This window comes from Melospiza melodia, chromosome 5 (genome assembly GCF_035770615.1).
Source record: "Melospiza melodia melodia isolate bMelMel2 chromosome 5, bMelMel2.pri, whole genome shotgun sequence".
Lineage (NCBI taxonomy): Eukaryota > Metazoa > Chordata > Aves > Passeriformes > Passerellidae > Melospiza > Melospiza melodia.
In genome coordinates, this window is record NC_086198.1 from 32,994,719 (window position 1) to 33,012,103 (window position 17,385).

General features: G+C 55.7%; 2 protein-coding genes across 8 annotated transcripts in view; one reads left to right on the top strand and one right to left on the bottom strand.

The window, feature by feature from the left end:
- Positions 1 to 1,105: 1,105 nt before the first annotated feature.
- Positions 1,106 to 10,937, top strand: LOC134419126 (uncharacterized). The gene is made up of 7 exons (XM_063158088.1): positions 1,106 to 1,211; positions 2,504 to 2,679; positions 5,847 to 5,969; positions 7,239 to 7,355; positions 7,961 to 8,227; positions 8,568 to 8,721; positions 9,811 to 10,937. The coding sequence occupies exons 1-6, from the start codon at positions 1,106 to 1,108 to the stop codon at positions 8,604 to 8,606; spliced, it is 828 nt and encodes a 275-aa protein (XP_063014158.1). The 3' UTR covers positions 8,607 to 8,721; positions 9,811 to 10,937.
- A 3,110-nt stretch (positions 10,938 to 14,047) lies between these two features.
- The window catches only part of SLC4A4 (solute carrier family 4 member 4), a 147,759-nt gene continuing 144,421 nt past the window's right edge, over positions 14,048 to 17,385 (bottom strand). For 6 of the 7 annotated variants that reach the window (XM_063156924.1, XM_063156923.1, XM_063156919.1 and 3 more), the window contains one exon: positions 14,048 to 16,788. The gene's annotated coding sequence lies outside the window, so the exon portion shown is untranslated. The remainder of the gene's footprint in view (positions 16,789 to 17,385) is intronic. The other variant, XM_063156920.1, reaches the window with a different exon arrangement.

Here is a 17,385-nt window from a genome sequence, read left to right on the forward strand (position 1 = left end):
CTGGGCTTTCGACTGTCTCGGTCGGTACTTGCTGCTGTTCCCTTGGAAAGGGTAAATGCAGTACCACACGTGGTACCATTTTGGGAGAAGTGTCCCCTCACCATTAACCCCTGCAGCGCTGGGGTGCGGGCTGCAAGCACCCACGGAGATGCACATTGCCCAAATTGCAGATGCTGGCTCTGACTTGGAACTTGGGCAAAAACTCCCCTGAAAAGCCCAAGGCTTTAAATCCTGCTGACGTGTGACCTGGCGCCAAGAGGCTGGCATAGAAAATTGCTGCAATAACCAATGTGCTGATAGAAAATGTGCAAATTAGGAATATGGTATGGTTATCCCTCTGTTAAAGAAATGTTGTGTTATATCAGCAGAAAGCTTTTCAGTAGAGCCAAGTGGCAGAAGATATTTATGTATTTAAGACTGCAGGTAGGATTTCCATTTAAGTTATAACACATCCATGCAAGATGCCTGAAATCCACGGGCTTCAGGCTGGTGGATGCTGAAACTGCTTAAGCTTTGAGCTGCTGTTAGAAAAACATAACTGGAAACCCTCCCACTGAGGAGCTGCTGAGCTCTTAGCAATGACAGGGAATTTATTGCTGAAATACCTCGTGCACTGCAAAGTAAGAACTGACTGAACACTGTGGGGTCCTGAAAGGCACCTCAGTGGTTTCTGTAGTTGGAATTGCTGATTGTGTTCCTTCCTGAGTGTTCTGTTTGACAGGGAATGGAGATGCTCAGTGAGAGGCCGCGTGTCACAGCCAGGGAGGGCTGGGCCCACAGCTGCCCCAGGGATGCAGTTTGGCTCCAGCCCAGCCCCACGCAGGGCACTGCAGCCCCTGCCAGGTCCTTCCTGGCTGAGCTGTGCTCCATCTTAGAGCTCCAGTTACAGAGATGTAAATAAAATAAAGCTGTGCACAGCTCCTTGTCCTCCTGCACTACCTGGTTGTCTTTACCTGGTGTCTGTGCCTTACCTCACTGCCTTTGTCTCGTGCAGGTAGCAAATGCTTGTGAGGGAGGAAAGGGATGTGCAGAATATGTGGCCTCAAAATTGTATGGAGTAAATCAAATTGTAAAACTTTACACTGCCCAAAATCCTGTTACTGCGATGGGAATTCAGAAAGTGAAGGTCAAGGTGCTGATATTGAAGCTCCTCAGGTTGCAGCAAGTGTGTTATTTCAAAGTACAGTTTATAATCCTGCCCAGGAGAATGGGTAGGGACAAGGGAGCACAAAGGGCAGAAATAACAATAACTCATGGTTAAGAGGTAGGAATTAAATAGGTCGTTTTTGTCACCATCTGATGTTCAAGACTTGAATCCTTTTCAATTCTCTTGTCTTGCTGAATTGGGACTGAAAACTTTGGGCAGACAGAAGTGTGGGGATAGGACACAGAGCTGGTGCTGTTGGCCAGGATTTCAGGGTGAGGGCAATGGTGCTGTGACTCCTGCGGGGCTGGTTCTTTGTGAGTGCTGTGCTGTCTAAATGAACCATTTCTGACAAAAGCAGGCAGGAGCAGGGGAAGAATCTCTTCCAAGGTATTCTGGGACACTCAAGGAAACACAGCAAGGACACTCAGGTGACAGAGGAGAGGGAGGTCACTCAGGTTCGAACATGAGCCATTAACCACAGAAACAGTGATTACAGTCCATATCTTACCTGAATTTGTGCATTTGATCTCATTTGCACTTACACTTCATAAGCTTAGGATTTAAAATGCCTCTCTTTATCTTGTTCTGTGACTATTTGGGATAAGATGATAACATTTCATACCACAGCCAAATCCTGAATTTCCATCACTTAGCTTATTGTTTCAGTGGATTTCCTTATGGGGATTCAGCCTCTCTCTGACCTAAAGGTGGCTTTTTGTCACTTGGTTTGCTTTAAATGCTCCCTGTGCCCTTGTGTCACTTGTCCAGCGAGGACCTTCCCAATAACTGTGCAGCTCCTTATGCTGACAGCATTTTCTCACTCCTTTGGGTGAGTTCTGGACCCTGGAAAAAGGAAAATCCCTGGGAGCATCAGTGTCAGGAGGGTGGCTGGTGTGTCTGTGACACGTTCAGTGCTCATTAGGCTGAGGCTGCACTCGCGCTAATTAATGGGCACGAGAGCAGCAGGCCGGGTTCGGTCGAGCTCGGCTCGGTTCGGCTGAACTCGGAGCCGCTCGCTGCATTCGGAGCTCAGCTCGGTTCGGTTCGACCGACCCCGTAATGTTCAGGTTGGTTCGGCTGATCTCGCCTTGGTTCGGCTTATCTAGTTCGGTTCGGCTTATCTAGCTCGGTTCGGCTGAACGCGGTTCCGTCCCGTTCCGTCCAGTTCACCTCAGCTAAACTGGGATCGATTCGGCAAATCGCGGCCAGAGTCGGCCCTTCGGCTCCGCTCGGCTCTTCTCGGCCGCACTCGGCTGTTGTCGGCTCCACTCGGCCGCGCTCGGCTCTTCGGCCGTCCCTGACTCTGCTCCGCGGTGCAATGGCGGCCCGTGGCGGGGCGCCGCTCCCCGGCCTGAGCCCGTGAGGGGACAGAGCGCTGGCACAGCCGCCTCAGCCCGGGTCACCCTGGCCCTGCCCGGGCCCGCGTCCCCCGGAGCGCGCCCTGCAGCGCAGAACGCGGCCTCGGAGCCAGGAGCGGGGCCAATGCCCTCGGCTCGGCAGCGGCGCCGGGAGGCGGCGGGCGGTGCCCTCAGGTGAGCGGCCGGAGCGGAGGGAGCGGGGCCGGGGGCACCGGGGCCGGGCACCCACAGCGGGACGGGGCTGCTTCGGGCGCTGCTGCTGCGGGGGACCCGCTGTGGGTGGGACGGGGCTGTCCCGGCCCTGCGGCTCTCTGGGATCGCGTTCCGTGGAATAAAGCTGGGGCTCGTCCCGGCTGCGGGGGCAGCGCTTTGTTGTGTGAGAAACAAAGTTCACTCTTTAGAATTTTTACACGTTTGTTAAGGGATAAAAGGCAGCGCTGGGGTGCTGGGCTGTTTGCCAGGAGCACCCGGTCACCTTAAACCGTGTTCTCTAGGTTCTGTTCCATTGCAGTGGTGTGTGCATATTCATTAGAGTTTATACAAGTTCAAACAGTCCTTGGAGTTTAGATGTTCTTTTGCTTGGTTTTAACCTCCGTGCCATCTTGTGGATTAAACCAATATACTTTATTTCTTCCTGTGGTGCCATCCTGTTTTATTTTCACTCCCTCGTTATTTGATAACGAGGATCAATAATATTTTCCTTTTTTCTCGGTGCTCTGGTTTCTGTTTCTGTTATCTTGTGTTTCAGATAAGATTGTCCCCAAATGTGGGAAATCACCTAATTACCTTACACCATTTTCTGAGTTCTTTACATGTAAAAGCATTTTAACATTTCACAGTCTCTATTATGCTACAGTCTAAAATAGTATCTCTTACACTGCTATTTACAAAAGCTCTGCAGTGCATACACGAACTGACAGATGATACTTTATCAGGAGCAGTAGTTACAGATTGTATTCTCTCAGGAGTTCTGTGGTCAATAACACTGTGCCACAGCTAATACAGGAATGGCAGAGGCAATAACTGCATTTGTTATGTTTCATTGTGGGCTGGGCTGGGCTCTGTGTCCCGGGAAGCAGTGGGATGGGGGTCCCTGTGCCCACCCTGGGTCCCAGAGAGAAGCTGCTCCTGTGGCTGCAGCTGAGGGGCAGTGGGAACCCTGAGCAGTCCTGGTGGAAACCGATGGCAAACCAGGTTTTGTTGGGTTTGGGACTTGCCATTTCCCCTGCTCCGTGTGTTTTGCCTTAGGAAACAGGAGCTGGGCACCGAGACATTTTGTTACCCTAGAAGGGACGAGTTTATTTGTATTTATTTCCTGAGGCACTGGAACGATTTGGGTCTCAGCTGGCGCCTGAGAGCCTCCTCCTGTGTCCTGGGTGGGGTGGTGGCGATCAAAGGGGTGAAAGCTGGGGCAGGAGGGTGGGCAGAGAGGAGAGCAGTGGCTCTTTGAGTATTGCATCTGGAAAGGGCCCTCAGGTTCCTGCTGGGAGTCCTGGGAACAGAGCTGAGAGTGGCTGAGCAGCGAGGATGGTGCAGCCGGAGTGCTGAGAGTGCAGAGGCTGCAGTGGGTGTTGTCTGCTGCTCTCCTGGTGTCCCATAACCAGTGCTGGGCTGGCACCCTCGGGGCAGGGGTGGCTTTTAAATGTTTAAATGCTGCAGCACTCCCTCAGATTGGATGGGTGTGAGGATATCCAGCTCTTCCTTAGGGCTGGGAGCGTGGCAAGGGTGTAGAGCTCATGGTCAGTCTTGTTTAAACACTTGGAATAGCAAAATACATTAAAACAGAGACTTTGAGGAAATAACATAGGCGAGTCTGTTGCAAGGATAGGTACAAGCTGTCTTTGTTACAGATCCACACTGCTGGATGTTTTGTCAAACCCCTCTGGGGACAGACGTGTCCCCAAAGGTTCCTGAACCCCTTGTTCCCTGCTGCAGGGCAGGGTGTGAGCCCGGTCTCGGGGCTGCGTGGCTCCTCCTGCCTGGAGCAGGGACAGCCTGAGCTGGGCACAGAGGTTCAGTTGTTGGAGCAGCTGGGGACCTCTCTGTGCCTGGGAATTGTTGTTGCTGCGTTGCTGTCACAGCTGCAGGGCTCCCTCAGAGCCTGGGCCTGCAGCAGCACTTGGAGCTGCTGTGCTGGGCAGGGAGAAGCAGCTCTGGGCTGGGGCTCTCAGTGCCATCAGTGCCCATGGAAATGCAGCGTTGGTTTCACTTCCAGCAGCCTCTGTGCTGTGCCACCCTGGGTGCCAGGGCACAGAGCTGTGGGAAGGCTCCGTCCCATCTGTGCCAGGGGCTGCCAGCGCTTCCAGCAGCAGTGCTGGGGCACCAGGGGCTGCCTTTGGAGCCTGGCTTTCACACAGGGTCACACACTCTGCCCTGCAGCATCCAGCTGGATCCTACAGCTGCACAGTTCAGCCAGCAGGGATTGGAGTCAGCTCTGGGGCCCAGAGCAGGTTTGTCCCACAGAGAGGGACTGAGCTCCCTGGGACAGCTCAGAGATGGGCACTGCCTTTGGGGCTGATGGTGAGTGCTGCCAGGTGATTGTGGTAAGGGGGAACTGAAGCTTTCTTAGAAAAGCCATCAGCTGTGAGGAGAATCTGTGGAAAACAGGTGCTTGGTGCACTGGCTGGTAGCAGGTCCTGGGCTTTTCTTCTTCTTTCCTTTAACCTGTTCTTAAGAGGACCCCAAAACTGCAAAATCTAAAGGAAGGGGGATGTGGGGTGAAAGTTGCTTTTCATTTTTTAAGTGTTGCTGTGGATTTTGGTGTGTCAAGTGGCACTACCAAAACAGCACTGGAATAACCAAACTTCAGGACTCTGCACTTCATTCCTTTAATGTGTTTGTGTGGGTGCAGGAAATGCCAAATCCCAGAGCAATTCCATGTCTGTAACTTCAAGTGCAACATCTTTAAAACCAAGTGCTCAGTGTGGGCTTTGCACGTGGATGCAAATGGTCAAAGGCCTTTCTTGTGTCCCAAAAGCAAAAACCCTTTCTCTGTGAGGTTTTGGAGGGGATTCTCTTTGGGATTTCTTGTGATGCAGCATCCCAGGTGTCCCTGCCTTTGTGCCAAGTCCAGTGGTAAAGGATGGAATGGCTGACACGTGGGGTCTGGGATAAAAATGGTTCTGTTCAAATTAGGCAGAGAATGCAATATGGAAAATGAGCATCCTTTTATTGTCTGAAATAGTCAGGAATAAAAATGCTGGGAAAGGACACGTTGATGTTTGAATTGGTGTCACCTCTCATGATAAAACCCCATAGGGAGCAATCAGAGCAGAAGTCTGAGAGCTGGGATCCTTTGACTTCCACAGTGGACTTAATTTTCTTTTTCTCCTCTCTTTCAGGGCAGGAAAAATCATCAAACTCCTCCCATCTTTGCCAAAAGCTTTGGTGTTTGGGCAGCCAAAGGCAAGAGGCCTCAGCACCAGGGCTCTGCTGGAGGGCTCTGGTCCTGCCCACGCTGTGGGGTAAGTCAGAGGGACACAGGGCTCCTCTTTTCCTCTCTGCTGGGACTGACTGCCATGGGAATGCCATTCCTGCCAGCCCAGCCCCAGCTGTGTCTGCTGGACAAGGGCAGAGGTGAAGGGACAAATGCCAGAGTTCCCTGGGGCTGAGGGAGCAGTGGTGTTGGCTGTGCCCTGAGGGGCAGCTTGGGCACTGCCTGTGCCCCCAGGACTGCTCTGGGGTCAGGAGCTCTCGGTGCATTCCCAGCCCTGCCAGGGGGGGCAGCTGCTGCAGGGCTGGGTGACAGCCTCTGCTGGGGCTGGGGCAGGGCCTGGCACAGGGGCAGGGCTGGGAGGGTTTGGGAGCACTGGGAGGAGAATGAGGGATGGTGTGGGCACAGAGCTCAGCCTGTGCTCTGTCAGCACAGCCCTGCAGGGCACTGGGATCTGGGAACAGCTCCAGCTCTCCTGGTGCCAGGGATGGGCTCTGAGGGACTGGGCTCACCTGTGGCCTCCCAGGTCAGCAGGGACAAGGGGAATGTGGTGCCAGAGCTGGGCCCATCAGGCTCTGTTTCCCTCTGGGAAAGCACAACAGTCTCTGGGCTCAGGTGAGTTTCCTGCAAGTGCTTAGAAGAGCAATCCAGGGAAAAGGGAGTTCAGGAATTGCATCTGCTGCTGGGAACAATGCCTCAGGCTTGTTAGTTTGTGTCTGTGAGAAGTGGGCTTTGGGCTGGAGACTGAGTGGGAGGGAAGGGGAGTATTTAGAAATGATATCAGCATTTCTCCCAGAACTGGGGTGCAGCAGTGATGGGGGTGGTTGGGTTTGCTCTGGGCCTTGTTATTCCTTGTGCAGTTTTTCAGTTCTGTTGCATGATTTACTGTCCAGTATCTTTCTACCAAAAACTGACAGGAATTTAGGTTCAGGGTTAGAACTTAGCTCCATTCACTGCAAATCTTGCCAAGGCTGGGGGACTGGGGTGATGGCTGCTCTCAGCAAAGGTTATTTATAATGCTGTGTCAGATTTCCCTCAGTGCTGGGCAGGAAAGGTGAGGGTTTGGAGCAGGAATTCTGCAAACAGGGCCTGGGTGATGGTTGATTTGTTTTGTTTTTCAGTGAGCCAGGGCTGGCACAGGGAATGGTGCAGGTGCTGGTGTGGCAGTGGAGCTGCTGCCCTTTGGAGCCATTTTAAAGGTGTGATCATGGAACATTTTGGGGGCTGTTTTCAGCAATCTGGGTTTAGAGCTCCTGTCCCCAGCCCATTGCTAACCCTGACACATCTGCTCTGGTTTCAGGCTGTCCTTGCTGGAGCACCCTGGTCCCTGCCATCCCCTGGGACACAGAGGGAGCCCTGTCCCAAGTGGCTTTGGCACCTTGGCAGGAATGTGGCAGCAGTCCCAGAGCAGCTGGAGGTGAGAGCTGGGTGTGTGAAACCGAGCAGGGCTTACCTGGGGCTGGGGGAAGGGGAGGAGTTTCCATCCCCCCTGGAGCTTTCCTGCTGGGATGGGGCAGCACAGGGAGCAGAATTCATTGTGCCCCTCCCTGGGCACTGCTGCCCTTGGTGTCTCTGCTGTGCCATCAGACCGTGGCACTTTGCTGCTGTCACTGCCACTGCCACCCCACCGGGGCTGTGCCCTCCTGCCAGCCCCACCCAGGAGCTCCAGGGGGGCTCTGTGCTCTGTTGGGAGCGTTGGCTGGGAATGTGCCTCATCCCTGGCAGGGTCCCTTTGTCCCTGGGCTGCCAGCCAGAGCTTTGGGCTGCTCGGGCTCAGGGCTGGATTGCCCAGGGCACTGAGAGGGAGCAGCACAGGGAGGGTGACAGAGAGGGGCTGGCAGAGCCCAGCTGGCAGCCTGTGCTGGTGCTGCAGGTGGGCTGGGGGCACTGCAGGGAGTGAATGTCCCTTCCCTAAGCAGCCCTGCAGATCCCAAGGGCTCCTGGAGCAGGATTTTATTCCTTACTTCCCTTTGTGCAGATTGAGTCTCCAAAGTGCCATGAGCAATTCTTTGATTTCTCTAGGAGAAAACCTCCCAGCAGAGACAGATTGCAACGGAGGCCAGAGTTGTGTTTGGAGCAGGGAGTGCTGAGAGCTGCATCTGCCTGTGCTGCCACAGCCTGAGCACAGCCTGGGAACAGCCTGGGAACGGGACTGGGGCAATTTCTGATGCCCCAGTGAGAAGAACACAAACTCAGCCATTCAGCCTGACAGGCCCCTCCACCCAGAGCTCAGCACACATCCTCAGAGCTAAGTCCAGCATCCAAAGGGAAAAAACCCAGAAGAAAAAGGTGATTTATTTTGATTTAAAGTTATTTCAAGTTCTTAAAGCCCAATCAACATTTGCTCTTGATTTTGGTTGGGTGAATAACGAGCAGTGGGCACAGATGATGCCATTCATGTAGCTGAAAACCTGGTGTAACCTAGAGGGGATACAAGAACTGTTTGTGTAGGAAAATGCAATGTGAGGGGATGTCAGGGGGAGTGAGGTGGCATTTGTGAGGGAATTGCTGAGGTCATTGAAGGGAGCCCAGCAGACAATTCCCCTGGGAAATCCGAGGGCCCACAGCCAGGACTCTCCAGGGCTGAGGGGGCAGCCCTGGGACTCACTGTGTCCTCCTTCCTTGGCAGCACCAGCAGGGAAGGGACAAGAGGATCCCTGTGGGATGAGGCTGGAGAGAGCGAGCAGAGGAGCAGCCTCGGGCTGGAGAAGGGCAAAGGGACCAACATGGTGTCACCAGGGCACCTGTGAGGAGCAGAATGGACACCTGGAGGCCACATGGAAGTGAGGAGTTGATGGTTTGGGGCAAAGTCTGAGTTAATCTACAGGGAAATAAGTAGGGGATATTTAGGAGGGAAAAGCTGAGGTGAGGAGTTCACCCACCCTGGCACAAGGTGTGTTTGCACAGGCTGGGGCCAGAAGTGAAGGTCAATCCAAAGCGAGCCCTGCTCAACCTCTAAATCCCAGGATAACTTGTACAGGCTGCCCACTGAGGGATTAAAACTACATAAAAATGAAACCAAGAGCATTAATGAGGTTCCTGGGAATCCCATTAGCTTGCTGTCAGAACTCCTACCACAGTTTTGAGCTTTGATGACAAGAATGCATTTCTTTATTTGGATTATCACTGTGTGGGATATGGGGTTTATTTGGATTTTAAAGCCCTCATGGTGGCCCTGACACTGCTCAGGAGCTGGTAGGAAAAGCAGTCAGAGCTCCTGGCAGGCACAGGGTGTTTTCCCCCATAGTGGATTGTGGAGGAATTGTCTAGGACCTGGATTGTCCCTCTGGGTGATGCCACTTGCTGTGATTTGTATAATTCCATACATTTAATTCCCAAAACTTCCCAGCCCAGGGGGTTGAGCTGACAGGGCAGGACAAAGATTGTTCTCTGTGTGGTGCCCAGATTTGGGGTTCCCTGTCAGCTGTGCTGGTTCTGATGAATTATACCCAGAGCCCCAAATTCCCTGCTCCATTCCCACTGCAGTAACCTCCCAGTGCCCCATGGAGTGTGGGCATTCCCATGCAGAGCTGCTGCCTTGGACAGCAGCTGTGTCAGGAGCCAGCAGAGCTTCCAAGGAAGCTCAGCAGCAGCACAGGGACAAGGACAGGGTTACATTCCATAGAACTGGCTGTTTATAACCCTCACCCCAATGGTGTCCCTGGGGTCACTGGACAGAGCTGCCTGGAACTGAGCTGGTTTCAGCCCCTGAGCTCCAGGATGGAGAACATCCAGTTGGTGTTTAAAGCAGGAGAAGGCAGTGGCCAGATGTGCTCCCAGCCTGTGCTGGGGCAGCCCCTGCATCTCTCCCTGCAGAAGCTCAGCTCCTTTCAGAGCCTCAGCAGTGGCCTCTACAGATTCTTTTCCCTCAGGAAAGGGATGCACATCTCTGTCTTCAGCACACCTCCAGTGGGACCTACCTGTGAAAGCTTTCCACCACTTGTGCACTTGCAGCTGGATCCTGAAAAACCCTAAACTCCATCCCACTGATTTTCAGCTATCTCTGAGGGCTACTGCCTGGGATTTAATGTCTGTGGGGGAAGATTGCCTTGGCTTCAGTGCTGCTGATGGATGGTGGCCTCAGGCTGGGCAGGAGGGAAGGGATTAGGGGTGGCTGGGACATAGCTGGCAGCTGTGGGGGAGCTCTGAACCGGGAATTGCTGCGTGAGCCCCTGTGCAAACGGGCCGTGCCTCCATTCCCAGGTAATGCCAGCTGCTCCTTGGGCTCCTCCTGGGCTCTTGGTGCTCTGTGTGGGCTGGAGCATTTCCACGTGCCTGCTCAGAGCAGCCCCTGGCCCAGGAGCCACGGTGCAGGCACAGCTCCTCCTGCAGATCCCACGGACACGAGGGGCTGCGGCCTTCAGGAGCTTCTGGCTCCTCCTGCCCTGCGCTCCCAGCCCGCTGGGACACCCTGAGGGAACACCAAGGAGCACGGCTGGCAGCGAGCAGGAGACACCGAGGCCTCTGGGCCCAGAAACAGCCCCGGCCCCAGCAGCCACCGTCACTTTGAGCTGGCAACGCTCACCTGCAGGAAACGCCCCCTGCCACTCTCCAGAGGAACTTCCCCACGGAGCAGGGTAACCCTCAGGACTTGTCTTGTTCGCTTCTTCCTGGGGAAACAACGGGACATTGTGTGAGCACATTTACAGCTGCTGGGTAAGTCCTGGAAAGGGCAGAAGAATCAGGGTCATGGGGAAGAGTTTGGTGCTGACAGGTGAGTGCCAGCCAGTTCTGCCCTACAGCCATTGCAGGGGCTGGTGTGTAAAGCAGCATTAGCAGAAGGGAAGGAGCTGCATTTGTAGAGGAGGTCTCTTACTGGCAGCAGTCATTCCCATCCCACACAGGACCTTTGGAACAACCCTGGGATTGGCTCAGGTGATTGGAGCAGGGTGCTGAGAAGACCAAAATTCTGTGTTCGATGTGCAGCTGGGCTGGTCACTTCTCAGCATTTGACTCGGTGATCCTCACGGCTCTGGAAATAAAGAACAAACAATTGGCACTGGTTTTTTAACACTGGGGTTTTTTTCCCTCGCGTTTCCCTGGGGCTCCAGTCCCACACCAGGCACAACGGGAGTGGGAGCAGCAACGCCCCGGCCCCAGCGGCCGTCCCAGAGCGGCTGCTCCCGGCCGGGGCGCTGCAGCCCCGGGGGTGCGGGCACGGAGAAGGGGCTGCGGGCGCTGTGGCTCGCAGGGGAGCGCGGTGCTCGTGGGGTTACCGGGCCGGGGGGGGCTCGGTGTCCCCCGGGGTTACCGGGCCGGGGGCGCTGCGGGGCGGCGCCGTGTCCGCCAGGGGGCGCCCCGCGGGGCGGGCGGCGATACCGATGGGGTCCCGGGGCCGGTACGGGCGGTGTCCGCGTCCTTCCCGCTTCCAGCCGCGATCCAGAGGCTGCTCCCAGCAAGCGTCGTCCTCCTGGCGGGCATGGCACTGGCACAGCACCGGTTCCTTGCTGCCGCAGCCGGAGCATGCCTGGAGCCCCGGCGGGACCCAGCCCTGCGCCGGCCGCAGCCGGAGCGGCAGCGCCTGTCCCGGAGTGGCTTTTGCCGCCCGCGGCGATGCCGGCCCCGATCCCAGCCCCAAGCCCACCTTGATCCTCCAGCCCCAGCACCTGCACCCTGCCCGCCGAGGAAGAAGTGGCTCGGCCCAGCTCCCACAGGAAATACCGGCAGGATCAGGACCTGAGTCCCCGGGCCCAGATCCTGGTCCTACCCGAGCACTTTGGACCCCGCACAGCAGCAGCAGCACCAGCCCCGGATCCGGCTCTCTGCACAGCGCTCCGACCGACGCTCCCGCCGCATCCCAAGCTGAGCATCCCCCGCAGAAAGTTGGATAGGCGCGGATGTGAGGGACCGGGGGGAGGGAGGGGGGGCGCGTGGGGGCGGTGCCAAGGCCCGAGGGGACGCTCGTGTGTCTGGCAATTTTTTTTTTAATGTGTGTTCACGCTGCAGAGTGACGGGCCCCGCCTCAGCTTCGCCACCACCCCACCCGCTCCCCTCCCTCTCCCCGGGCCCGGTACGGAGGAGGGGGTCCCCAGGAGGGGGCCGGGGCGGGACCCCGTCCGGAGGAGGGGTCCGGGTGAGGGGACGGAGTCTGGAGGGGAGCTCCGCCTTCAGGCCCTGCCCCCCCCCCCCCCCCCGGGACCCCCTCCTAACGAGGGGGCCCCTATAACTCGGACCCCCCAGTGTGATGTAGGGACAGCCGGAGCCCCGGCGCTGTGGGGCGCTGTGTTGCACTGCAATGGGGGGACCCCAGCGAGGGCGGGGGCGCCGGGCTCCGGCCCTGAGGGCTTTATTATTGCCCGGCACCCCGAGCCCCGCGGCTGCGAGGGAAGGGGGAGAGGGGAGGACGGGGAGACAGGAGAGATGGGTGTGGTGAGTGAGGACGGGGAGGGAGAGGGGTCGGAGTGAGGAGGGAAGCGGGAGAGGAAGGGAAAGGCCGAGGGGGGCAGAAGAGCGACGGTGGAGAGAGGAGGAATAGGAGGGAGTAGCGGGGAAGGGACAGGACGGGAAGGAGTGGGGGGGTCGGGTTTGGGAGGAGAGGAAAGGAGCGTTTCAGGGGGAGAGGGAAGGGGGAGAAAGAAAGGGAATACGCGGAGAAGGAAGCAGGGGTAGAGAGGGACAGAAGGGGAGGCCGAAGCCTCGGCGCCTTACCTGCGGAGCCCGCACAGGGAGCTCCCGTCCGCACCGCATTCTGAGTGAGCAAATGGCGGCCGAGGTGATTTCCGGGGTCTAAATCACCTCGGCCCCGCCCCGCGCAGCCGCCCTGGGGCCCCGCGCACCTGAGCTGGGCCCGCCCTGCACACCTGAGCTGGGCCCGCCCCGGTATTGCCAGGCCCCGCCCCCTGCACCACCCGCCCCCGCCCCTGGCCCCGCCCTCTTCCCATCACACCTGTGTCGGCCCCGCCCCCCGCACCGCTGTCCCCCGGCCACGCGGGGGCGCCGCGCTCGCACCGCGCTCCGTGTCCGCCAGAGGGCGCCCTGCGGGGTCCCGGCCCCACACGGCGGCTCCGCGCCCGCACCGGGGAACGGCCGCGATCCCGCAGCCGGCAGCGCCCCGTGCCCGCGGCCATCCCGGGCCCGAAACCGATTCCCGGCCCGGTGCCGCTTGGATCCGCCCGACGGGGGAGAGGCGGCATCGCCCGGGACCCCCCGGCAGACCCCAGCAGTGCTCTGCCGTCGCGGCCCCGCCGCAGCATCCCGTGCACGGTGGGGTCCCCTCGGTAAGGCCCCGATAGGGCAGCCCCCTCCCCCCCAAGAGAGCACCGGGCCGCCGGGGCAGAGCGTCGCCCGGCTCTCCCTCCCTTCCCCGGGGCCGCAGCCCCGTGGGGCTCTCGCCCGTCGCGCGCGCCCCTGTGGAACCAGCGGGGCTGGATGGCCGTGAGCGACCGGGACCTTCCTCTCCTCGGTGCCCAGCTGCTGCATTTTGCCCATGCCCATTGCCTGCTTCTTCAAATAGGTGAGACCTGTCCTACCGCTGGGCTCATCTACGTACCCGGTACCCAGGGAGCTGCCCACTCTGCCCAGTACTTGCTCCAAAGCTTCCAGAGGCACCAGAACTGACCAAGGAGCTGAGTGGCAAGGAGGTGGCTCTCCCTGCCACCAGGCGAGTGGTACTGCCTTTGGGCAGGTTACAATCCCAAAATAAAACCATTTGGATTGGAAAAGACCCCTGAGATTGATCCCGGTCAGTTCCTGACCCTTCCTTCTCCCCTTGGTTTGGTGATTGAGGAGATGGTCCCTCAGTTCCCTCTGGGGTGCAATCCCAGGGAATCCCAAATTTCACCACAGCCCAGCCCTTCCACGAGGTGCCTTCACCTCCAAGTGCTGCCCTGTGTGCCGGCCCCGTCTGAGCTCAGAGCTGGGGGAGCCCCGGGGGCAAGCAGGGATCCAGGGGCCCGGAGGGCAGTGCCCAGTGGGGGCCCAGCAGACCCAGACCTTCTGGCAACTCTCCACATCCAACCGCTCCCCCAGGTATCCCAAAATATGCTTCAGTGGGTCCAGCACTAGGGTGTCAGGGAGCCCCTTTTATCATCACCAAACTGATTCTGGGATCTTGGTTCCATCAGACAAGACTTGGCACATAATGAGGGAAAACAGACATGAACTCTCCTATGAATGCATAAAGTTACTTTATTTTCAGTATACATTTATTTAATTTTGAAAAATATAAATGCTAAAATATCTCATCATCTTCATCTTTTGATTCCATAAAAGTCACAATAGAAAGCTTCATAAAACTGTAAAATACTATAACGTTATAAGGAATTTCATTTTTTATATTACTGGAAAAAAATCACTTTAATATGTTTGAAATGTTTTCTGCTTTTTTTCCTTTTAGTTCCACCATCTGATCCACTTCATTTCATCCTAAGTCCTTGTTCCCTCCTCCAAAGAAAGCACGGACTTAGGAGAATTAAGAACAAGAATAAAAGTATCTCAAAGTGCGACTCGATTCCAACAGAGATACAAGGGTGCGGCAGCCCCGGGAGGGGGCAGCGCAGGCCGGCTCCCCGCGGGCTGGGGGCTGGCATTTGCTGGGGGAAGGTCATCTGATCTTGGAGGGCTTTGGGTCAGTCTCCACACTTACTCCCTGAAGCGCCCACCCAGGCTTTTCCAACAAAACACCTAATTTGGATCGAAAGGACGTTCTGGTTACTCTCCAAGGCCTGCAGAAAACCTTTGCTGCCAGAGGGCGGCGCTTCTCATGCAGAGCCTTTGTCCTGTCGGCAGCGCTGCCCTCAGCGCAACACAAAAAAACACAACACAGAGAGAGAGAAAGACCTAGAACAGCAGTCAGGACACACGGTTCAGAAGAGAAGACCTCATTTTTGGGGAGACAGGTCACCAGGCAGCAGCAGCTGGAAGCTGTGCCCATGGAACCGAGCGGGACAGCCCCTGTGACCCAGCTGATGGCACCTCTCCTGTGGGATTGCTGCACATGCACGGTCTGGGCAGGATGTGCAGCGATCCCCACGCAGCTCCTGTGCTCCACAGGCTGTGCTCCAGCCTGTGTCCCCACCGGGTGCCAGCACTGGTGTCCACCAAGGGATGGAGAGCATTGGCTAAGCTGGCATCACAGTTCTCAAGTCACCTGTCCTCCAGCAGCAGGAGGGATCCCAGAGCTGCTCCTCTTCAGGCCTTTCCCAAGTTTCCCCAGCATTTTCAGAGCAGGTGTCAGCTGGGTTCCTAAGATACCCAATACAGATTTCATGGAAACTGAAGGGGAGACCCCTCAAGGGCGAGCAGGGGCTATACAGAGGTGGTGGCTCCTGTGTGGGAGCAGATGCTAAAATTTGGCATTTAAGGTCTCAGCACCATCAGAAATTCCTCTTGACTTCACCAACCCAGACTTTGGTTTCACAAGGACCAAGTGGCAGCATGTGCCCATCCTCTGTGATGGGATTGTCTCCATCAGGAAATTCACCTCGAGAGCTGGGGTACTTTTGCTTCTTGTTCTGTTTCTTATTTTTGGACGAAGCTTTTTGTGTGTTCCCCATGTCCTGGTGAAGCCCAGTTTCCCAAAGATGCCTTTAGATGCACATACCAGTATGAACATGCTGCAGAGAGGAAAACCTCTCTCCTGATGTGATGTCCACTTGCTTGGTTGCACCCCAAAATCCTGGGATGCCCATGCCTGGCCTGCTGAGTCCTGCTGCATTGCTGGTGTGGGGCAGAGCAGCCAAGGTGTGGGGTCAATTCTGCAGATGGTGGAACACAGGGCTGGGATGCAGGAGGATCTTTGTGAATCTGAGTGTCAGGATGAACATCCCAGCAGGCCACCTTCATCTTCCTCCTCGCGCACACCTTGGCTCTTCTCACTGCACATACAGACACACTGGTGTTCCAAGAAAACCAAGAGCCATCCCAGGTCAGAAATCAACAACAGGGATAGAACCAGCAGCTGTCCATTCAGGCTCTTCTAAGATCACAAGAGATTTAAGTCTCTTTCACAGCAGGGATCGCTCATTACAAAAAACTCCAAGAACCAACTTAACCCTAAGAAAAACAGATGCTTCGGAGCACAAGGTGTTAATTGAACTGATCCAGCCCTATGCCACATCCTGGAGATTGCAGTGTGATGTCGTGGGTTTGTTTCTTGTAAAAATCACATTATATATGGTACAATACATTTTTTACAGAAAGCCTGGCATCTAGAAATAAGAGGTAGAACTACTCATAACTATATGTTTCCTGCTGCAGGAAAAAAATTCATTTTTCTTTACAGTAATTAAAAAAAGGTTAAAAAAATTGTCAAAAAAAAAGAAGTCATAGGTTAGGCCCCCATAATTTAAACAAAATAATCTAGGAAAATAACACTCTTCCATGTACCTGACGGATTAAGTCCATTAAAGTGTTTCTTTAAAAAAAATTGCATAGGAAAGGGACGTTTCCAAACATGCTACAGCGATGGCAATGGTCTGTCTGTGCTGGGAGTGAAGTACCTTCTCTTTTACCTACACGAGGGTTAGCAGCACGTTCCAGCAGTGGGAGCAGACACGGAATGAGCCTGGAGGTCAGCTGGGCTCTGCAGACAGACAGACAGCGGCTCCCGGCGTTCCCGCGGGGCTCAGGCGGGCCCGGAGCGCTGCTGCCCCCGCAGCCAGGCAGGAGGAGTCCGGGAAACACCGAGGACGTGGGCAGGGAGGGGCAGGCCGGGCTCCGTTACCTTCGCCGCTGGGAGCAGGGAGCTTCTCAACATTTGGCTAGTGACAAAATGAATTGGTAAAAGATCGGACAGACAGACAAATTACAAAGTAGTTTCTGTTCCCTTGCTCCTCCAGAAATAACCATTGTCTTCAGGATCAAGTTCTATTCTAATTTGAGGCACAACTTTTACTGGAGTTCGTGGAGGGCTGCAAAGAAGAAGACAGACAAAGTCAGAGCAGCACAAATGCTGGGCTTTGGGAACGAACAGCCAGATTTCAGGTAAGGCCTACACACAGATAACGTGAATGAGCTGCTCTGAACACTGCTTGGACGCTTCCAGGGATGGGGCATCTTGATGCTCCACCCCAGGCTGTGACAACATCCCTCAGCTGCCACTGAAATAATCCAGGCATCGCTGCTGGGATGAATTTCAGTGCCTGTCTAACAGCTGTAAGCACAGACACATCTTTGGCATTTCAGAGGAATAAACTTGCCTTGCTCCACATCACAGTCCTGCTGCTGGGAGGCCCAAGCTGGCCACAAGGGACTGGACTCTGAGCAATTATTACTTGCTGCAGTTTAAGGTTATTCTTTACTCTGTTTTCTACCACAATATGGAAAAATGGATTATTTCCCCTTGGCTACAGCTCTCTGGGTTACCCCAGTAGCTCCACATCTTTCTCCTGGTCTGATTCCCAAACCTGTTCTCAGTGCAGCAGCCAGGAGGCCAGGGAAGCTGCCAGGTCTCTCCCAGGTTCTCCACTCCCCATCCCCAGCCCTGCCAGGAGCTGGAGTAACTATGG

What these genes read in the sequence shown, in the direction of transcription:
- LOC134419126 (XM_063158088.1), top strand. Translation starts at nt 1,106, where the DNA reads ATGGGAATTCAGAAAGTGAAGGTCAAGGTGCTGATATTGAAGCTCCTC. An exon ending in AATCCTGCCCAGGAGAATGG is followed by an intron (nt 1,212 to 2,503) that starts GTAGGGACAAGG and finishes CCCCGGCCTGAG; the next exon opens with CCCGTGAGGGGACAGAGCGC. An exon ending in GGTCCTGCCCACGCTGTGGG is followed by an intron (nt 5,970 to 7,238) that starts GTAAGTCAGAGG and finishes CTCTGGTTTCAG; the next exon opens with GCTGTCCTTGCTGGAGCACC.